The 24,114-nt window shown below is 38.9% G+C and overlaps 1 protein-coding gene across 3 annotated transcripts in view; it reads left to right on the forward strand.

Moving 5' to 3' along the window:
- Positions 1-24,114, forward strand: part of PIEZO2 (piezo type mechanosensitive ion channel component 2) — a 334,394-nt gene that overhangs the window by 113,455 nt on the left and 196,825 nt on the right. For all 3 annotated transcript variants that reach the window (XM_060028655.1, XM_060028656.1, XM_060028657.1), the window contains exon 3: positions 7,707-7,832. In XM_060028655.1, coding sequence (XP_059884638.1) covers positions 7,707-7,832 — 126 coding nt within the window. The remainder of the gene's footprint in view (positions 1-7,706; positions 7,833-24,114) is intronic.

A 24,114-nucleotide genomic window follows, 5' to 3' on the forward strand; every position in this document is an offset into this window, starting at 1 on the left:
TGTGATACACCATATTAACAAACTGAAGAACAAAAATCATATGATCATCTCAATAGATGCAGGAAAAGCTTTTGATAAAATTCAACACCCATTTATGATAAAAACTCTCCAGAAAATGGGCATAGAGGGAACCTACCTCAACATAATATAGGTGATTTATGACAAACCCACAGAAAACATCATTCTCAATGGTGAGAAACTGAAAGCATTTCCTTTAAGATCAGGAACAAGACAAGGATGTCCACTCGCCACTGTTATTCAACATAGTTTTGGAAGTCCTAGCCACGGCAATCAGAGAAGAAAAAGAAATAAAATGAATACAAATTGGAAAATAAAGAAGTAAAACTGTCACTGTTTGCAGATGACATGATACTATACAAAGAGAATCCTAAAGATGCCACCAGAAAACTACTAGAGCTAATCAATGAATTTGGTAAAGTTGCAGGATACAAAATTAATGCACAGAAATCTCTTGCATCCTATACACTAACAACGAAAGATCAGAAAGGGAAATTAAGGAAACAATCCCATTCACCATTGCAACAAAAAGAGTAAAATATCTAGGAATAAACCTACCTAAGGAGGTAAAAGACCTGTACTCAGAAAACTATAAGACACTAATGAAAGAAATCAAAGCTGACACAAGCAGATGGAGAGATATAACGTGTTCTTGGATTGGAAGAATCAATATTGTCAAAATGACTAAACTACCTGAAGCAATCTACAGTTTCAGTGCAATCCCTATCAAATTACCAGTGGCATTTTTCACAGAACTAGAACAAAAAAATCTTAAAATTTGTATGGAGACACAAAAGACCCTGAATAGCCAAAGCAATATGGAGGGAAAAAAATAGAGCTGGACGAATTAGGCTCCCTGACTTCAGACTATACTACAAAGCTACAGTAACCAAGACAATATGGTACTGGCACAAAAACAGGAACATAGATCAATGGAACAAGATAGAAAGCCCAGCGGTAAACCCATGCACCTATGGTAACTAATCTATGCCAAAGGAGGCAAGGATATACAATGGAGAAAAGACAGTCTCTTCAATAAGTGGTGCTGGGAAAACTGGGCAGCTGCATGTAAAAGAATGAAATTAGAACACTCCCTAATACCATACAAAAAATAAACGCAAAATGGATTAAAGACCTAAATGTAAGACTGGACACTGTAAAACTCTTAGAGGAAAACATGGGAAGAACACTCTTTGACATAAATCACAGCAAGATCTTTTTTGATCCACCTCCTAGAGTAATGGAAATAAAAACAAAAATAAACAAATGGGACCTAATGAAACTTAAAAAGCTTTTGCACAGCAAACGAAACTATAAACAAGACGAAAAGACCACCCTCAGAATGGGAGAAAATATTTGCAAATGAATCAATGGACAGAAGATTAATCTCCAAAATTTATAGACAGCTCATGCAGCTCAATATTAAAAAAACAAATAACCCAATCCAAAAATGGGCAGAAGACCTAAATAGACATTTCTCCAAAGAAGACATAAAGATGCCCAAGAAGCACATGAAAAGCTGCTCAACATCACTAATTATTAGAGAAATGCAAATCAAAAGTACAGTGAGGTATCACCTCACACCAGTTAGAATGGGTATCATCAGAAAATCTACAAACAATAAATGCTGGAGAGGGTGTGGAGAAAAGTGAACCCTCTTGCACTGTTGGTGGGAATGTAAATTGATACAGCCACTGTGGAGAACAGTATGGAGGTTCCTTAAAAACAACTAAAAATGGAATTACCATATGACCCAACAATCCCACTACTGGGCATATACCCAGAGAAAACCATAATTCAAAAAGACACATGCACCCCAGTGTTCATTGCAGCACTATTTACAATAGCCAGGTCATGGAAGCAACCTAAATGCCCATTGACAGTTCGAATGGATAAAGAAGATGTGGTACATATATATAATGGAATATTACTCAGCCATACAAAGGAATGAAATTTGGTTGTTTGTAGAGACGTGGATGGACCTAGAGACTGTCATAAAGAGTGAAGTAAGTCAGAAAGAGAAAAACAGATATCGTATATTAATGCATATATGTGGAATCTAGAAGAATGGTACAGATGAACTAGTTTTCAAGGCAGAAATAGAGACACAGATATAGAGGACAAACGTATGGACACCAAGTGGTGAAAGCAGGGTTGGGGCATGGTGGTACTGGGATGAATTGGGAGGTTGGGATTGACATATATACACCAATATGTATAAAATAGATAACTAGTAAGAAAATTAGTTGTATAAAACTAATTTTATACAACTGTATAAAAAAATAAAATAAAATTCTGTATAAAAAATAAAATAAAATTCAAAAAATAGCCTCTGAATACTTTCAAAAGTATTATAAATAAGGAGTTAGATTTATACCTATGTTTAAATCCCAGTTCCTGGATGTAATCTACGGGGTAACAGTAGTATTTTTTTTTTTAACTCTATTTGAGGAAATATATTACAGATAAACAAAATCAATGAATAAAACCCAAATTAAAATTGATTGAAAAAACTCTACTTTTTCTCCTTGTTATTTATTCTTTCTGTTAATATTGAATTTCTTCTGCTTAATAACCAGAGAAAAATAGTATATAAGTATGCAGTTTGGTCCCGTGTCATGCTGGCCATAAATTGCCTATTTTGTGAACCTGCTATCTGAGTTACTTTGGGAAATCATCTTGAAGTTAGCCGATATATTTTTAAGTCTTTTAAACATATGCCCCATTTTCTTATGTTTCTAATTATGAGTGATTATTTATTACGTGACATATCCTTGGATGATTTGTATTTCTTGTATAAATAAGACTGACTACTCAAAACTCATGGGCAACATAATACCCTCAATTATTTCTGTGCACACAAAATACTTCCAAAACCAGAAAAACAGAGATCATTTCTAGAAATGCCGTGAATTAATTGGAGCATGGCTGTAATTAGGGGTGTGTGTACGTGAGTGTGAGTGTGTGTGTGTATGAAAACAAATATCTTTTTACCCATTTCTTTCGCTCCTATTCATGACTGAAGTTCCACGTTTTCCTTTAGTATCATTCCCCTTCAGCCTGAACAAGCTATGTTAGCATTTCTTTTAGAGCAGACTTCCTGGTGACAAATACTCTCAGTGTTCCTTAGTCTGAAAATGTCTTCTTTTTGTCTTCATTCCTGAAGGATGTTTTCACAGGATATAGAATCCTGGGTTCATAGTTCTTTCCTTTCATAACTTTAAAGATGCTTTTCCAGCTATTCTGTTCTTCACTGTTTGTGATGAAAAATATGTGGTAATTCAGAGTTGTCCCCCTGTGTGTAATGTGACATTTTTCTCTCTCTGCTTTTGGAGTTTTTCTTTATGTTAGATTTCCAGCCAGTTGGTTATTCTGAGTCTGTTGTGGTTTCTTCAAGTTCATCCTTTTTACATTTGCTGAGTGTATTGAGTGTGTAAATTATGTCTTCAATGAATTTGGGGAATTTTTAGCTATCATCCAAATTTTTTTCTGGACCACTCTCTCTTTCCTCTCTTTTGGTAAGTCTAATGACATAAATGACACAAATGATGGGCCTTGATCCTTTGATCTCAGACCTGAGAGCAGATGAATTTTTTCAATCTTTAGCCCTCTGATAGTCAAAGTCCATAATTTCTATTAATCTCTCCAGATTACTGACTCATTTCTTTGTCATCTCTATTCCACTATTGAGTCCATCAAGTGAATTTTAAATTTCAGATGTTGTATTTTTTCAATTCTAAAGTTTTTATTTCTTGCTTGTTTTTTTTTCTCTTTCTATGCTGACGGCTTCGAGCTCTCCATTTCAAGATTATTTACCTTGACCTCGTGGAGTGTGGTTGTAAGGGATGCTTTAAAGTCATTTTCTAATAATTCCAGCATCTGGGTAATTTCAAGGTTGACTTCATTATCTTTTCTCTTGAGAATTGGTCAGATTTTCCTGGTGTTTCCTATGCCAAGTAATTTGGGATTATATCCTGGTCACTTTGAATATTGTGTTATGAATCATTGGGTCATCTCAAAATCCTCTGGATAATGTTGATTTTTTTCCCCTTTGTTTCTGTGGTTTAGCAGGCAGTCTGGTTGGTTTCAGCTCACAAGCTTTGTCTCACTTTCTGTGGCTGCTGGTTCCATGTCAGTTCAGTTCTCAAACCTTTGCTTTTCTATTTGGGTCTGCTTTGTGCACGTACCCCTCAGGGGTCGGTCTGGGACCTGTGTGGTTCTTTGTATTGTAGTTCAGTTCCGAAAGCTCTTTTGGGTCTGTTCCACGCATGTGTAGCTTGGGGGGTGAGACCAGGACTTATACTGGTTTATAACAGAATGAGAGGATCCCCCTCTGGGTCTCTTCTCACCAAGATTTCCCGTTTAGTCTTTATCTCTTGGGACCCCTTCCCCCAGTTCCTCTGGTCAGAGAGATAGAATGGGGTGGAGGAGACTTTAGATGCCTTCAGGGCAGCAGCAGCTTTGCAACCAGGACGGTCTTTGGAAGCAAGATCAGGAGGGAAAAAAGTTTTTGAAAGAGTATATATCTGATGGTATTACACTCCAACTAATTAATTCAGTCTTATTATTAGTTAGCAAGAAGTTATGGGGTTAGAATAGGATAGTTACAACAAGGTCCTACTGTATAGCACAGGGAACTATATTCAGTACTATCTTGTAATAACCTGTAATGGAAAGAATCTTAAAAAGAATATATACAATGTAAAAAATGAATCAACTAATTAACTGTTTTCTATGTTTTTAAAAAAAGAATCTTATATTAGGCAAATTTATCCTTCAAAAACACAAAAGAAAGAAGTAACAGAGGAAATGAGGGAAAAATATGTATGACATACAGGAAAAAAATAGCAAAATGACAAAAACATATCCTTATCAGTAGTTATTTTAATATGATTGGATTAAACTCGCCAATGAAAGGTAAAAGCAGTAGAATACATAATAAAACATGGCCCAATTATATGTTGTCTACAGGAGATTCACTTAAAATCGAAAGACAAATTTGGTTGAAAGTGAAGGGATGGATATTCTATGCTAATAATAACCAAAAAAGTGCTGCGGTGGCTGCATTAGTATTAGACAAAATGTATTTTAAGTAAAAAAACTGTTACAAAGAAGGACATCATATATTGATAAAAGGTCAATTCAAGAAGATGTAACAATTATAAACATATACTCAGCAAACAACAGAGCCCCAAAATATATGAATCAAACATTGGCAGACTTGAAGGGAGAAATAGACAATTCTACAATAATAATTGGATACTTCAGTAGCCCACTTTCAATACTGGAAAGAACATCTAAATAGAAGAATGATAAGGAAAAAGAAGACTTGAACAAAACTATAAACCAACTAGACCTAACAGATAAGTATGAAATTCTTCACTCAGCAATAGAAGGATACCTATTCTTCTCAAGTTTACATGGAATATGCTCCAGGATAGACCATATGTTAGACCATGGAAAAATTCTCAAGAAATTTGAAAAGATTGAAAGCATATAAAGTATCTTCTCAAAGTACAATAGAAACTAAGACATTAATAACAGAAGGAAAATTGGAAATATGGAAATTAAACAATGCATTCTTAGACACCAGTGGGTCAAAGAGATAATCACAGGGGAAATTAAAGAATACTTAGAGACAAATGGAAGCAAAACATAACATACCAAAACTTATTGGATGCAGCAAAAGCAGTGATCACAGGGGAATTTATAGCTGTAAACAACTATCAAAAAAGAATGATCTCAAATCAATACCCTAGATTTACACCTTAAGGAGCTAGAAGGAGAAGGGCAAACTAAACTGCAAACTAGCAGAATGAAGGAAGTAATAGAGGTGAGAACAGAGCTAAATGAAACAGAGAATAGAAAAACAATAGTGAGAATCAACAAAACCAAAAGTTGTTTCTTTGAAAAGATCGACAGAATTGACAAACCCTTGGCTAAACTCATAAATCAAAAGTGAGACAAAATGAGACACTTTAGTTATATTTATATTTATGTTTATGACATTTTAGACCTTTAAGCTCCATTTTTTAGGGTAATCACCTGTTCTTTTCAGGACTTCCAGCTGATTGAATCAGTTTGCCCAGATTATCAAGAAAAATATCTTTATTTAGTAAAGTCAGTTCATTACAGACTTTAATCTGATCAGATGTTTGATTAGACTGACACATTGACAAAACCATTTACAGTACAGTTTTGGTTGCTAATTTAAGTTGTATCTTGTTTTCTATCTGATTATTGCTAATGCAGAGGAGGTATATTTATTTTTGCAAGATGATATTGCATCTGAATCATTTTTGTGTATTTTTTTCTAATAGTTGGTCTGTGGATTCAGTTTGACATTCTATATTGATGATGATGTCATCTGCAAATAATTCCATTTGATCATATTTGTAAATAATCCTAGTTATTACAACTCTTCTTTCTTTTTCTTATAACACTGGCCGGTACAACCAGTGATATAAGTGGTAAGGGTATCAAGTGTCCTTGATGGTTCTCTGATATTAATACGACTATGTCTAAAATTCCACCATAAACAGGATATTAGGATATTTGCTTTAGTTATGGCATAAATTCTTTATTATCTTTTTCTTTTTTGGCTGCATCGGGTCTTCATTGCTGTGCGCGGACTTTCTTTAGTTGCGGCGAGCAGGGGCTACCCTTCGTTGTAGTGCGCAGGCTTCTCATTGCAGTGGCTTCTCTTTGTTGCAGAACACGGGCTCTAGGTGCGTGGGCTTCAGTAGTTGTAGCGTGTGGGCTCAGTAGTTGTGGTTTGTGGGCTCTAGAGTGCAGGCTCAGTAGTTGTGGTGCATGGGCTTAGCTGCTCTGTGGCATGTGGCATCTTCCTGGACCAGAGATCGAACCTGTGTACCCTGCATTAGCAGGCAGATTCTTAACAACTGCGCCACCAGGGAAGTCCCAATTCTTTATTATCTTAAGGATATTTCCTTCTATTCCTAGTTTTCTGAGTGTTGTATTATTTTACTGTAAATAGATTTTGAACTTAATGAGATTCTTATTCCATATCCATTAAGAAAATTATCATATCAGCCTAACAGTATATGACTTATCCTTACAGATTTGTTACTGTTAAGCCACATTTCTTTCTCGGCAATAAATACTAGCTTATTGTGATGTATTGCATTTTACCTTGCTATTTCAGTTAGTGAGCAAATATTTTTTTCAAATAATTTGTGTCTATATTCATAAGTAAAATGGGCTTATAAATTCCTTTCTTTTTCTAGTTTTATTTAATTTTGAAATTAAACTTACTCTAAATTGTAAAATGTTTTAAGCAACTTTCCTTCTTTTTCTACTCTCTGGAACTGTTTTTACAAGACAGGGATTATCTGTTTCATCAAAGTTGGCAGAACTCCCTTATAAAACTTTCTGGACCAGAGGCTTTCTAGTGGTTCCGTTTTGTGGTAACATATCCTGTGATAAATAGGAAAGCATCTTTCTTTCATGTCGCATTTTTAATCAGTGTTTATATAATTTTACAAAGGGAATAAGATGCTTTTAGCTTTAGACTAATAATTAAGAGAGTCATTGTTACACTTCATATTCTTTTGAGTCAGTCTACACAATAGGTAATGTAGAAATGCGTTCTACGTGGACTGGTACGAAGGTCAGAATGAGTGTGGTCATCTCAGGATTGCTCATAATCTCTGTGCTTTTCTTCCCAGGACACACAGGACGGTTGTTAAAGTCTCTGTGCTTCACCAGCTTTTCCTTCCTGTTGCTGCATATAATTTTCCACATCACGTTGGCAAGTCTGGAGGCACAGCACCGCATTGCACCTGGTTACAACTGTGAGTATGATGGTGGCTTTTTTTTTTTATATTACGTACGTGAATAACAAAGCTATGTGTCATAATGCTTATAGAAATCTAGGCAATGATGACATTACAAAATTTGTGACAATTTTTGGCCATTTGTCAATCTAATACACTATAAATACATTCAAAGAAATTTATATACCTAGACAATGGGGTAATGTGAACAACTTAATTCATGCATCTTCAACATATATTAGATGTTAGACTGTGATCTGTATGTAAGACATTATGCTTGGGTGTAGTCTAAAAAAAAATCAAGATTTACATACAGACCCTGGTGCTTCCACTATGGCTGGTGAGATGAGACATGTACAATATCTAATAAGATAAATACGAGTACAAACGTCAAATAAATACGACAGTGACTTCAGGCTTATTGTAAAGAATAATGTAAGATTTCGTACATCTTTATGGGAAAAATGTGAATGACACGATAGTTTCTTTTTCAAACTGGGAGATTTTTTTGCTATTCATAAGGAAATGAATAAGGAAATATACCTTATACACATTATATTTTGAGGTTTTGATCTGAAAACGTCGACACGTATATGCTTTATCTAGGTAGGATCATCTTTCCAGAATTAACCTACCATTGGATAAATTCTACTTCCATTTTTGTAGGCTGTGTGATTGTCATTTGAAAGAAACAGAAGCATTTCAAGTAGATGGAATACAATCCACATGTTTTAAGTGAATATTTGAAATAGACTAAAATAATAGTTTTCAAATGGTCAGTTTTTCGCGGAGGAGCCCATTTGTAGGTTTGAAATTTCCTGATCTTTCATAAGTGCTAGCACAAGTGAAGTGAAGCAAACCAACCATTCCCTGTAAAATAAAAGCCAGATCAAAATTCTTCATGGATCAAATAGTATTAACATAAATGTAGTGAGAGATTCTTTAGTAAAATCTGTAGTCATAAATTATTCACTATCCCTCGCCGTGTAACTTTTAGAGAGCTAAACTTTACAGAACTAAAGTGAGCATTCATTCTGGCCATTTTATTGAGTGCTGAGTTCCTTGGATAACAGTGCCTATCAAAATGATTCTTGATTTAAGATCTGATGATTTAAGATATGGTTATTATTTTTTTAATTGAGATAGAATTCATATACCATAAAGTTCCCCCATTTAAGGAACACAGTTCAGTGGTTTTTGGGTTGTGCAACCATCACCACTATCTAATTCCAAAACCCTTTCATCACCCCAGAAAGAAACCCTGCACCCATGAAGTTATTCTTCTTTCCCTCTCCATGCATCCCTAGGCAACCACTAATTTACTTTCTGCCTCTAGTAGTTATACCTGCTCTGGACATTTCATCCAAACAGAATTAAGTGATACGTGACCTTTTGTATCCAGCTTCTTTCACTCAGTATAATGTTTGCAAGTTTCATCCATGTTGTAGCCTGAGTTAGGACTTCATTCCTTTTCATGGCTGAATAATATCCCATTGTTAAGATGTGGTTTTAATGCTTGATGAAAGTCATATCATTATTAAAAACTCGATAAAATAAAATGTTTAAATAATGGTACTTTAGTTATATTATTATAATGATTAAAAGGATTTATTACATTTGGCCAGATTCAAGTCTCTTTGGACTTAGTAGAAATGTTAGCAATGATAGTTTGTATTGCTTCTTAATCAAAAATCCTTTGGGTAGTTCTTAATCAGGCATTCCTAGGGCCAGAAGGAAGGATTTTTAACCGTAAGTGTTGTCTGGAAGCTTGCCACCTTCCCAAAAATGAAAGCTGAATTTGAAGAAAAATAAATAGGTAGGTATACCAGATGAGACTCCATAACCAACTATATAATGTTATATATATAATAATGTTTTGATGTCAAAATTTTATTTACTTTCTCTTGAGTAATAATTCATACTACTGCAATGTAGAAAATAAAATATTGTCTTTTGTTTAAAAAAAAGGCTATTTCATGAATAATGAGCTCTCTTTATCACTGAAAGTATTTCATCACAGGATATATTACAACTCATCAGATTTTTCAAATTTGAGCTTATAAACTACAGCTTGCCTGTGTCTGCAGATACTTTTAGGTGCTGAGTGATGCTGTGGAAAGGACTGTGCTGGAGGGGGCTTAAATTAGGGTGTGAGCACATCGTTTCTTCCAATCCACAGTCTATGTCTTTCTATTTTTATTCAAAATAACATTTTCAATAATTCTATAAAGGTGAAAGTAAAAAATGTAATATGAAATGTTAAGTCCATTTTCCGCATTTACAAACGAATGTACTGTGGAGTCTCTCCTATAAGGCATAGGCAGAGACGGACAGAAAGACATACAAACTTAAAGTACACACACACACACACATACACACCACATGCATACACACGTACCACATATGCAAACACACACCACACACATGTACACACCACACACACCATGTACACGCATACACACACACCACATATGCACACACCACACACATGCAGACACACACCACACACACAAATCACACCACATATGCATACACACAGAAGCTCATTCTTGAGTTATCTGCTCCTTCCCAGGCAAGAATCCAAATTACTTAGACCCTTTGGATGGAAGATGAAGTCTGTCTTTCTTGGTGGTGAAGGATAGAGACCAGTCAGATCTGGCCTCTTGACATGCCTCTTCCTGGGCATTTCTTGCAACCCAGTCTTGGAGAGCTAGGCCCGCCTTTCCTAACCTCCCAGCCAAATATGTGGGCTTCCAGACACTGTGCTTCCCTAGATCATTTTATTCATGCACAGCTGACCTCCACTGCCCTCTTCACGGCGATGTGTCTTGAACACGTACAAGTCTATTGTACTGCCTTCCTTCCTTTTTTTTTTTTTCGGTACGCGGGCCTCTCACTGTTGTGGCGTCTCCCGTTGCGGAGCACAGGCTCCAGACGCGCAGGCTCAGCGGCCATGGCTCACGGGCCCAACCGCTCCGCGGCACGTGGGATCTTCCCGGACCGGGGCACGAACCCGTGTCCCCTGCATTGGCAGGCGGACTCTCAGCCACTGCGCCACCAGGGAAGCCCCCTTCCTTCCTTTTTGACGTCCCCATATAAAAGCTCTATTCTGTTCCACCCGAGCCACCATAATGAAAATCACAACAGTAAACTTTATTCCTAACAAGTTAAATTCCAATTTGAAATTTATTTCCACAAAAGCAAACGTTCCAATGTGAAGTTCCAATATCTTTGAAGTCACCGCAGAGAAGGGAGACACAAAAGAATGAGTTGGAAAAGGGATTTGAGTGCCGTAGTCACCTTGAAGGTGAGTCTACGTAGAGAAATCAGCAGTTTCTTCTAAAAAACGGGTGATGCTGCAACACCATTGGCTCACAAGGTCTCCATACTTTTTTGGTTCAGCTTCATGTGCAGTGTTTCAAAGCAATACATTCTTGAAAAGGGATAAAAAAGCAGAGCAAACAAACTTGAGTTTTGCAAACTAGTTTAGTCCAAGATTGACACAAACCAGGTTTTCAGCCTGGAGCATTTTTTAACGATCAAGTTATATAAACTCTTGAAAAACCCTGTCTGCGTGGTAATGGAAACACTGACTTTTCATTTCTGGCTGACTTCGCCTCACTCGTGTTATTGTTTCTCCAGCATTTGGAGTTTCGATTACACCATCCGAGTTGTAAACACAAACTCCGCTATTTTGATATCCCACATTTGAAGTTTAGCCTTTTTTTTTTTTTTTTTTTTGGCAGCTGTAGAGGTAAAGTAGCAAAACTTCAAATAAAAAGACACAAAGTGCCTGGCCGGCTGTGTTGTGCCTTCTGAATGCTTTCTCTGTCTGTGAGACTTTGTCAAATTAAAATGAAGGAATCCAGACAGGTCCGGGTTCCCCATCTTACTCAAGTGGTCTTCAGACTCCGAACCACCAAGCGCTCATTTATATGAGTTTAATTTGGTTTCCCTAACGACTCCTCTCCCCGTTTAAAACTCATATACCCTCACCCAAGTTCTGGCAAAAGCTCCCAGCATCCCTCAGTAATCTGAGACGTGTGTTTGGGGGACAGCAGTAGCATTTATAAACATTGAGCCATTGAAAGTTCTTTCCCCCCAGAGCCCTGTGAATAGTCACTGGCAATAGTGAACGCTGTTTCAAACCAGCCCAGTTAGTGCTTGACCAGCTGGCGTTTGTTAAAGATGCTGTTGTGCAGAAGGGGGCCCTACCACCCCTCCCCCTTCACTTCCAAAACGGTGCTTTCACAGGTAAGTGAGGTAATCCATGGGGCAGGGGCACCTCTGTGAATTTTCCTCAAACATGTGTTGTGCTGCTTACTAAAATATTTTCATTCTGTCAAAACTATACTGTTTCAATCAATGTAAACCCGGCTTCAATTATGTCACTACAGAGCCCATAGAAGTAGTCTGTTAGCCTCAGTGGCGGACCTGTGGCGCTCTTGGTGGAATTGCAGGGCCAATCTGGACGCTGGGGCTGTGCTGAAGCAGGCTGTTGATTGAAAGAAACTTTTGAGCCCAAAACTATGGAGGGAAGATTTGCGGTGATGGTAGCTACTATGTATAGAGCACCTAGTATCTGTAGGGTCACTGTATCCCTTTTCCGATTAATGACTCCCTTTTTCTTGTTACAAATTGGCTCCAATATCCTTTGAGGAGGGCACTCCATACACACCAGCCCATTCCACTTAGGGTGGGTCGGGCTATGCAGGCAGGGCCTGAGATGAGTGGCCACCCTCTTCCAGGCTGGATCTGGCTGGAGACCGGGACTCATCTTATTCCTCCACGTAGGGCTGTGCCTTCTTACGGTCTCTCTTCTCCAGGGAGTTGCCTTTCTTTTGTATAAATGCAGTGCCCAGTCTGCACTTGGGGTTGAGGCAGGGATGGGGATGAGGCTGAGGCTGGAGGAGGTGGGGGGAGGGTGGCATTGAGGACAGGGATGAAAAGGTGGGCTCAGAGGGTGAGTGAGTGGCCCGGAGCCACCGCTGGTCTGAGCTGGGATCTTTCCTGCTCTTTCCTCCTCTCTCTGAAACCCCTTATTTATCATCTGTTTAGGATTATTTTCTCCACTGCACTTCCTAGGACTTTGGAGTAGTGCAGTTTCAAAGGGTTTAAGTGAGTTTCTGGTATTCAGTCCATGGTTTTCTATTGTGTCTTGTCTTTGCTTCATTCAATTGCTGGACTCATCATTAGATCTGTTTCTCCCTGAGGGTCAGACCCCTCAAATCAGCAGTTTTCTCCCCCCTGTAGGGGGAGGGGCACCTAGAGTTCCAACTTTTCTCATCCTGAGAGCACAGGAGACTCGGCCCAGGAGCCACTGACCAAGAGGTTATTCTAGGCCTTGATGGTACTTTATTCTACTGCCTTTCTGTCCTCAAAACACTAGGGTTCCAATGTCCAGACCCAGCGTCTGAAACCTCAGCAAGTGACAAGAAGACTCAGGGCCAGGCGTGGGCCTGGCGGGTCGGCACCCTACCCCGATGATGGTGGGGTGGGCGCGCAGTGAGCCCCTCCCTAGATGCTCTGCTTTCCAGAGCCCAGGCCTGGGTGGAGAGCACGGCTGAAAGGGAACTCTGGTAACCTGATGCTGATGAGTCAATGTTCCTGGAATGATGAATACAATTAGTTTTTACTGCCCAGGGCAAGGGGGCGAATTGGGATGGGAGCATCGTGGGGAAGAGAAACCCCATCAGGGTGAAAGTCTCGTAGGCCAGGGCTGGTTGGTATCTTGATTCACTTGGAGTGATAGTCGTAGAGTGACATATACTTTATCATCATTTTTCCAATAGAGTCTCTCATTTTATGGTAGAAACATTTTTCATGAGAATTTTTATACTATCCAATATATGAGTGAATTTAGGATCTCAGGTGACTGTGGGTAAGTTACTCATCTCTGTGCCTGAGTTTCTTTGACTGTAAAATGAAGGTGATGGTGGTCACTGTCTCACAGAGCTGCTGTGAGGGTTGAGTTAATACAGGCCATGCACTTGGCACAGTGCCTGCCCCATAGCAAGTGCTCCATGACTATAAACTATTATTACTGTTGTTGTTAATGTTTCTACTATTATTAGAGGAGTCATATTTCTTGCCTAAAATCACACACAGCGACAAGGGGGCAGAAATAACCCAGACCAAGTTATACACAGTCATGTGGGTTAAACTTGGAAATTATGAAATGTGCAAAACTTACATGATACCAAATAATTCTCTGTGACCCCTTTATCTCAGTTTCTTACTAATTCTGTTATTGGGGGGTTTGTTCTGTGCTGTGTGGTTGAGATCCGCAACCACAATGGTGAGACGGCTCTAGCTGCAAGGTGGTGTCAGTGACAGGGTCGTAGTGACACCCGCCCTCTGCCAGTACTTTTTTCTCTCCCTCAGTAACTTCCCTACCAGGAACTCACCCCTTCTCTGGGGCCGGGAATCCCATTCCCTCTTCTCCCTGAAAGCTTGTCCTCCACGCCCTGCCCCTCAGCACAGAGGAATATATAATCACTATATTCTTCACTATTTATCACGCTTTCTATATTATAGAATTTTAGAGGCAAGAGACAAAGGATGAAAAGGTAAGGAAAAGAAGAAACTAACATTTGTTGTTGTAAAGTCAACCAGCACTTTGCTCACACGATCTCACTTTAATCCTGACTGGCTCTCACCACCACCCTCCTGATCGGGGGTGAGGACCAGAGGAAGAAGGTATCTTCCCTTAGGTCACTCAACTAGCAGCAGGATTTCAAATCGAGGTGTCCTTGCTCCACGGGCATCACGCGGCCTCCTAAGGTTACTGGGGAAAACTTTATGGTGAAATCGGGCTTTGGTTGATTGTGAGGGCTAGGTAAGAATAGGACACACAAATTTGGAAGCTGTGCTGGGTGAGCTCCAGGTGAAGTACTCGTGGTTGGCAGTGACTTAGTAACTTCACTTGGTGAGGATATTGGCCTCCCAGAATATCTTTCCCCGTAAGAGTGAGCAATGCGGACATGGCAGGGTCACGTGTGCCGTGGGGAATGCCTGGGTCAGGGCCTTCCAGCTCTCCAGACTCTAAGCATCGGGCATGGAACTTTTCATGCTGAGTTATAATCCCTGATTCTGTCTATTCTCCCATTAGCCTATGATCAGATTGAGCGGAGGGTTTGTCGTGTGTTATTTTTGTGACCTGAGCATCTACTACAGTGGTCCATGGATAGAATCCTGCCCCCAAATTGTTTGAAGAGTGAATAAGTGAATTAGTAGCGGCAGAAAAGGAAATGAAAGGGTGAAATCAGATGACTCCCTTGTTTGAGGACCGCTTTTCCATGGATCCTCACCTTCCAGCCCGTGAGAGCAGCTCCAGGGCAGGGACGTCCGTCCTCTCTCTGCTGAGCCCGACCCCCCCGCTCTGGGTGGACTCTGAACATCTTACTCTATGGTTGTTACCATTTCCCTTCTTTTCAATTCATGAGGAATTAGGAGAAAGACACGTCCACCTGAAGGCTTTTATTTCTCTTTAAAAATGATATATCAGGTAAAGTTACCTGGTGTTGATTTCCTTTGCAAAAGGAAACTTGGATTTCCATTTGGATTTGGGGATGTCAGGAGTGAAAATATGAAAGACAAAGCTGGCCTTAGAAGTATTGAGGAGGGGAGAGGAGGAAACAGCTGGGAGCGGGGTGGGCCTCATTAATAGCTAGGTTCAGAGGAGAGACGCCTCCAGTGAATAGCCTTGGGCCCCTCTGCTCCACACCCCATGTCCACCGAGCCTGCTGTAAGATCCAGGAAATATCAGATGATTTGGGATCGACTGTGTTTGCTTAAATAACAATTTCCCTACCCTCAATTTCATGATGCAGCATTTCTAGTGTAAATTATTTACCATAAAAACTCTAAGGCAAATCTCTGTGGTGCGGGAGTAATCTTAACCTCAAAAGGCTAGGCGGACAACATAAAGCTCTAACTGTGTGTTGTCAAAGGCCCAGAATGATGCAAGGACCATTCAAGGGCATTGTGGAGGTAGCACAGCTGGGCCGGGAATAGTCCTGCCATTCCCGAGAGTATTAACTTAATGACACGGTTGAGTTATTCTTCAGACTTACAGAACTGGTGTGTATTTAGGGATTAGGTGTGTGGATTCATACATAAAACACATTTCTTTCCGTAAACAGAAATTTGGATTTAGAACAATCCTCTTGATTTCATGCATCAAAAATACATTTCCGGGATGTAGAAGGTTGGCAAAGAAGTTGCTGATATAATTTCTCTCTTACATTCATGTTTAGGGACATTTAAACATTTTCTAAGATCCCCATTGCAGGATCTGAGTATATAGGTAATATTAAAGATATTACTATAAAATGTTATATTTGTAGACAAATGTTTTAAATATTGCATGTTGATAAATATGGTTTCAAAGCTTTTCTTTCATTACCTTGCATTGTTACTTCGTTTACAATCTCTAATTTTTAAATGGGTGATCATTCTTGAAGACCCCAAAACCACGTTAAGAAGCAACGCAGTGGAGTACGGGTTGATGGGTAGTTTCCGAAAGGGTGATAATAAAAACCAAAGCCCCCTTGACATATAAACCACAGGAATCAGGAGACGGCACACAGATTTCCTTCTTTTTAGTTTTGCAGAATCAGGAGGATATTTTCATTGCAATCTCATGTTTATTTTTATATGTACTCTTCCAAAAATATTATTCTGTGTTTATTTCCTTAACTGAGAAATTTGAATGTCATATTTAAATCGTAACAATGATAATTACGATATCTTGCATTGTTAATTTTGAAAATGTTTCTCCATAGAGTAGATTCTACAACAGCCACAAAGAAAATTAGTTTCAAGTAATTCGGGTTATTTACAATCCCACAGTCCTGTCACATATGAATTTATGCAATAACTATTTATTAAACGCCTGCTGTGTGCCTGCCCTCACAGGCCTTGCAGTCCACTGGTGGAAGGTGGAGGCGGACGGAGGAGTGAACACCACTAGCAGAGCTGGTATTGAGGATGTAAAAAGATCAGTGGAAATATGCATAATAGGTTCTAGTCTGGCCTGGGATGGGAGACTTCCTGGAGGAAGGGATGTTGAGGCAGAAACCCAAAGGATGAAACTATGTAGCTATCCACAGTAACAACTATGAAAGTGCTGATCTATCATGAAATGCATACACCTCTTATCATCTTATGAACTCTAAGATTAGAATTGACTCTGGGGATACAAACATACTCAGGCAAGTTCCTCTTATCAAATTTAAATGGAAATATCCTTGGAAAGAGTCAGTTTACTGTGAGATATTGAACAGCTCTTAAGATTGTAGCATTTACTCTGTGGGCTAAAGGCAACATTTCTGCATCGTTGCCTAGAGTCTATCAGAGAATTTCACCAAATACATATCAAATTTAAAGTCAAGATCTTGCCTTGATGTATAACATCCAAAAAAGTTAAAGATGGTTTTCCTCATTAATTGGTTATAGTAGAGGACAATAAGAAAAACATTCCATTTATTTCTACATTTCTCTTCTGTTCCCCCCAAATAGATGGCAGTACTTCTTGCTACTGTCATAATTCATGGAAGAATGACAGATAAAAACACCTACAAATTGAGGGTAAGCTGAGTTCCAAAATATATGGTATAATACTACCTTTACCAGAAGCTATTTGTCAGTTTTATGGCTTGGTGTTGAGACATACACTTAGTCTATGTCTTACTCTGAAATGAAGGTGACTGAACGTTATCGATAGATGGCAATTCAGGCTGTTAGCATCTGCATTTTGAAGTCCTCCAAAACCTACATTATCTACTTGCATTTTGGTTTTTCAGACTTATTCAGAATCTTCTCCAAAAAGAACCTTAATTTTCACAACAAAAGAAACAAAAACAAAAACGGACACACACCTGATGCATAAAAAACTAATCAAGCAAAATCAGCCATAAAGTTAGGCAGTTTTTTTGTGTGTGGCCACACCAGTGTAACTGCTGCTACTCTATTGCTTCTTCATGTCACTAAGGTATTCTAATAGGCTGTCTGTACATGACTTTTTTTAGGACTGGAAATGCTACCCTTCATGTTTTTAATTAGTTTTTAGAGTTAGAATAGAGAGAAGCAATAGTATAAAAACAATAGCTTTGGGGCTAGAGAATTCCTACTTCTGTTGTAGAGTCTGGCTGTGTTTCTGAAAAAGATGTTAGAAATTGGACATATAAGAAGTTTTGCTCCTTGCTATCATACAGCTATATCATTTGAGTTCTCGAGCATTTGGTTGAATAAAACCAATGTTAAATTTAAAGTACATACTATATTGCCTTTTTTTTCAGGTGTACAGCAAAGTGATTCAGTTGTCCATATACATATATCCTTTCTTTTACAGATTCTTTTCCCATACAGGTTATTACAGAATACTGAGTAGAGTTCCCTGTGCTGTACAGTAGGTCCTTACTGATTATCTATATATAGTATTGTGTATATGTTAATCCCAAACTCCTAATTTATCCCTCTCCCCACCTCTTTGCCCTTTGGTAACCATAAGTTTGTTTTCGAAGGCTGTGAGTCTGTTTCTGTTTTGTAAATGAGTTCATTTGTATCGTTTCTTTAGATCCCACATATAAGTGATATCATATGATATTTGTCTTTGTCTGGCTTACTTCACTTAGTGTGATCATCTCTAGGTCCGTCCATGTTGCTGCAAATGGCATTATTTCATTCTTTTTTAAGTCTGAGTAATATTCCATTGTATATATGTACCTCATCTTCTTTATCCATTGATGATGGACATATAGGTTCCTTCCATGTCTTGGCTATAGTGAATAGTGCTGCAGTGAACATTGGGGTGCATGTATCTTTTCAAATTTTGGCTTTCTCCAGATATATGCCCTGGAGTGGGATTGCTGGGTCATATGGTAGTTCTATTTTTAGTTTCATAAGGAACCTCCATACTGTTCTCCATAGTGGCTGTGCCATTTACATTCCCACCAACAGTGTAAGAGTGTTCCCTTTTCTCCACACCCTCTCCAGCATTTATTATTTGCAGACTTGTTGATGATGGCCATTCTGACCAGTGTGAGGTGATACCTCACTGTAGTTTTGATTTGCATTTCTCTAATAATTAGCAATGTTGAGCATCTTTTCATGTGCTTTACTATGTTGTTTTGACATTTTTAAGATTTTCTAATTTCAACAAAAAGATGAAAATAGCAACTGCATTTCTTTAAGGTCAAGCTTGGAGCCTCAGGATGTCAAACATTTCAAGGCTGATAAAAAGCTTGATGTAGTTCAATTCGGTAATTTTGGGACTTTTACAAACATTAAAAAGCATCTGTATATAAAATATACTTGAGGGCTTCCCTGGTGGCGCAGTGGTTGTGAGTCCACCTGCCAATGCAGGGGACACAGGTTCGTGCCCCGGTCCGGGAAGATCCCACATGCTGCGGAGTGGCTGGGCCCATGAGCCACGGCTGCTGGGCCTGCGCGTCCAGAGCCTGTGCTCCGCAACGGGAGAGGCCACAGCAGTGAGAGGCCCGCGTACCGCAAAAAAAAAAAAAAAAAAAATATATATATATACTTGAGTTTCTCCAAAGCTAGAAATATGGCAGCTTTAACAGTTATTCAGGGAGCAATTAATGCTTGTGAAATGTTACCATCTCTTTATTTCTTTATTATTTCTAAGTACCTTGGATACAATGAAGACTTATTAATGTAAAATACTTTGTGATGAGATTAAAGTTTATGTCATTTGTTTGAGTTTATTGAAGGTATACTAAATGAATATCTTACTTAAAAGAAAGGCAGATGCTTGCTGTATTAGAGCTGTCATTGAATCAGAGGCTCTTGTCTAAGTCTGAAAATCTTCTGACTTTCTGCCCTGGACGAGTCACTGTTTCTCAGTGGACTTGTGATTTCATGAAATAAAAGAGTGGCCGTGGGAGCAGATGAGCTGGACCTCTCACGGCAGGGTGTTGGTAAGCACAGGTGGCATCGAGAAGTTGACAGAGTGAGATGCAGAGTCTTCATAATCGATTTGAAGACTTAATTCTTTATATCTGCGTGGAGGTGTCACATACATGACATGTCAGTCATACCTGCCGTGATCTTCTGACATGTGATCTTCTGACATGTTGGTAATGAACTTGGGAATGTGACATTTCCCTCTATCCAAACAATTAAGTCATGCAAAACTTAAATTATTATTTAAGAACTCTCCTTCAGATAATTGTAAGCTTAAAATCCAGCCAGGATGGGAAGCCTCTGATGATATCTCTATAAGATCATTTACCCTTTCTATTCACTTGGATGCAGGTGAGCTCACCATTTCACCACGAAGACTCTGAAAACAAAGCCAACCAAAACACGTGTTCCATTTAAAACGGCCAAGTCACTAGTTTATACTTAAAATTTTGAATCTGTAGGCTAGTGAAATGCAACAACAACTCATAAAACTGAATAATCAACGTACCTTTTTTGTCAACAAAATACAATGTATTCAGTGTTTTCTCTCTATGCTTCAGTTATAGATAGACCTTCTTGTTAACAGTAACTGGCATTTATTTTACTCTTGGAAATATTATTTTTTCTTGGCTTTGAGTCAAAGCAGTAAACATTCTCCATAATGATGTAATTTTCAAATTTATTATGTTTTAGTAACTACACCAGTAAACTTTATACTCGATAATATACAATTCTCATAGAACTGGTATTTTTATTTATGTTTTAAAGTCAGAGGGACTAAATTTATTTCCTAGATTACGTCTACTTTTTTATGGCCTTAACACTTACTTTATTTATCTATTATTTTAAAAAAAAATTTAAATTGAAGTATAGTTGATATACAATGTTGCTTAACACTTATTTTAAAACAATAGGCTGCCTGGAGTCCATGAATGTGCTTCTGGGAAAAGTAGGCTTTTTGTTTCTACTCGGATGAAACTAAGGGGTATTATTATAAGGATGTTGTGATTGGTTGGGAATCATGGAACTGGATCATGATAAGACTCCTCAGTCGGAAACTTACTCCAGGTAGCTGAGTCATCCAAGGCCTCATACACAAATTCCATGAAATCACGACGGACACTTTATTTCAATCCACAGAGGGAGGAGACATCCCCTTCCCCACCCCCAAGGATGTCAGGGTCACGGAAAGACAGCTCAAGTCCTTTCATCCATCCAACAAACAAACATTTCTTAGTCACCCATGTGTGTTAGGCATTGTTCTAGATGTTTGGGATACAGTAGCTTAAAAACAGCACCAACTTAAATCCTAACCCTTGGGGAGCTGATATCCTGTAATGTGGGAGACATATAAATAAGCTTTATAATATTCCAGTGGTAATAATCACTAAGAAGAAAATTAACCCAGGAAGGTAGAAATGAAATATCGAGGTGAGCATGCTTGACATTTCAGGCAGGGAGGCCATGGAGAAACAGAGTGGACACATGGAAGAATGCAGCCACCATCTCCTCCTGCTCACGCCTCTGCTTTAGGGCTCATTTGCTTCCAAGGCACACACTCTGTATAGTTGTTTACGGAGCTGAAATGTTAAGTAGATTGAAGAATTATTCAAACAAGCCCATCGCATCCGCCCGTGATCAGCAGGGGGTACCCTACCCTCTTGATGTTACAGAGCCTGCCTCCCTACAGCCCTGCTCAGTTTTTGACCTCCTGTGGTCAAAAACTGGGCATGCAGCATCCTCATTCCCAGGGTCAGGAGTATTTGTGACTAAGAATCTCTGCCAGTCTGATCTGCTTAGTGTTGTATGTCATGTGTTCAGCCATCTCGTTCTGTTGAGGGCAGGGGATCCCTCTCTCACCAACAGGTGAATAGGAGGTGGTCAAAACAGTATAAAGCCACTGTAATCAAGCCAGTTTGCTACTGGTGAAAAGAGAGACATATACATTAGTGGGGGAGAATAAGAGAGTCCAGAACTAGATCCACACATACATGGTCAGTTAATTTTCAACAGAGATGCAAAAGCAACTTTGTGGAGACGTAAATAATCGGGTTCCATATTTAAAATCTGTATTTAAATCAATTTTAAAATTCATTCCATCTTAAAATTCATATTAAAAATAAGGACGTCAATCCTTACCTTGTACCATATAGAAAAATTAACTCAAAATGGGTCATAGACCTAAATGTAAAGGTTAAAACAATAAAACTCTTTTTAAAAATAGGATCTTTGTGGCCTTGAGTTGGACAAAGGAAAAGATTTCTTAAATATGACACCAAAAGCATGATTCATAAGGAAAGAAAATTGATTAATTGGACTTCATCAAAATTAAGAACTTCTCAAAATCCCGTAAGACAGTAAAAAGTGAAGCCACAAATTGGAAGACAATATTTGCAAATCACATATCTGAGAAAGGACTTGTATCCAGAATATATGAAGAACTCTCAAAACTCAATATTAAGAAAACGTACATCTCAGTTTTTAAAATGGGCAACAACTTTGAGCAGACACTTCACCAAAGAAGATATACAGATGGCAAATAAACACATGAAAATATATTGTACTTGGTCTTGTTAGTCATTAGGAAAATGAAAATTAAAAACATGAGATTACCAGTATACATCTCTTAGAATGGCAAAAAGGAAGGAAGGAAGGAAGGAGGGAAGGAAAGAAGGAAGGAGGGAAGGAAAGAAGGAAGGAGGGAAGGAAAGAAGGAAGGAAGGAGGGAAGGAAAGAAGGAAGGAGGGAAGGAAAGAAGGAAGGAGGGAAGGAAAGAAGGAAGGAAGGAGGTAGGGAAGGAAGGAAGGAGGGAAGGAACTTCTTATTCAACCCAGAATTACTTATTCAACCCAGAATTCTTACTATTGGATATTTACTCAAGTGAAATGAAAACTTATATTCACACAAAAATCTCTAAGCAAATGTTCATAGTACCTTTATTTGTAATTGCCCCAAACTGGGAAGAAAACCCAAATGTCTTTCAGCTGGTGAATAGATCAATAAACTGCAGCCCCTGGATGGAATATTAGTCAGCAATGAAAAGTACACTGTACTGATCCACACAGTAACATGCCAACTCTCACGTGTATGATGCTGAGTGACAGAAGCCAGACTCAGATGCTCCAGCCTATATGATGACATGGATGATATTCTGGGAAGGATCAAACTCTAAAGACAGAAAATAGGTCAGTGGTCACCAGTGGCTGGGGGACTACAAAAGCCATGGGGCTGATGGAGCTGCTCTATATCTTGGCAGACGTGGTGGTTACATGACCGGATGCATCTGTCAGAACTTGAAAAATTCTACACAAAAACTAGTGAGTTTTAGGTTATATAAATTATGCCTTAATAAGAAAAATGTTTTTCTTAAAAAAGCCACTGACCATTGTTGGAACTAATTGGAGTTTTCCCTCGTTACTTGCTTTGGGACTTTTGTGAAGAGTAAGGCGTCAGAGCAGTAGATTCTTGTTCAACCAGAGATCCTCAAAATTATGATAACTTGTCTCAAGAGCTGTTGTGAAGACCAAATCAGAGGATGGTTTTGAAACAGTTTCCTACCTTATATGTTTCTCATTCATTTATTCAACAAATCTTGATTGAATACATGGGGGTTCTGTGTCCCAAGGAGTGTGCCACACCCAGGGAACCACAGATAAGTAAGCTATAGCCCCCTTGCTCTGGAGAGTTCCTCACCTAAGATAAGAGGTAGGCACACAAACAGAGCCCTGCAGTAACATACGGTGAAGCCGTCATAGAGATAATTATGAAGTAAAGTCATCCCCCAAAGGATTGAAGAACTCGTCCAGCTGCAGGGCATGGAAAGTGATCCAGGTATTTGTAAGGTCTTGGAGGTCACTTACAGGAATTTAGAATTTAGCCTGTAGGTGGCAAGAGCCACTGAGGGTTTTAAACAGTGGTGGAAACAGGAATAAATGATGCTCTAGAAAGGTCATTCTGGCCACCGTGTACATCTTTGCGTGGGTGTGTGTATGTGACTGATGACAGATTGGGGTGATAGAGGCAGAAGGACCAGTCAGGAGACTGTTGGGTGAAAAGCGATGAGAACCTGTACTAAGGAGATTGCAGAGGAATTTTAGACGAGATGCTTCAAGAAAGATGATTTATCGTCTAATTCAGTGCAGAGGAAACAGAAAGACGCTGATTGGGTGGATGGAGGTACCATTTCAACAGTGTAAGGACCGCACAGGAAAGCTCAGATTTGACGTAGGGGAGGGAGAGGGGGGAGGGGAAGGGAGGATGGGTGTCAGTTTGGTGTTTGAAATCCAGATCCATGCGTCTGTGGGGCTGTAAGTGGAAACGTCTGATAGGTTATTGTGTAAATGGATCTATGGTTCAGAAAAGACATCTTGGC

Source organism: Delphinus delphis, chromosome 13, assembly GCF_949987515.2.
Source record: "Delphinus delphis chromosome 13, mDelDel1.2, whole genome shotgun sequence".
Taxonomy (NCBI): Eukaryota; Metazoa; Chordata; class Mammalia; order Artiodactyla; family Delphinidae; genus Delphinus; species Delphinus delphis.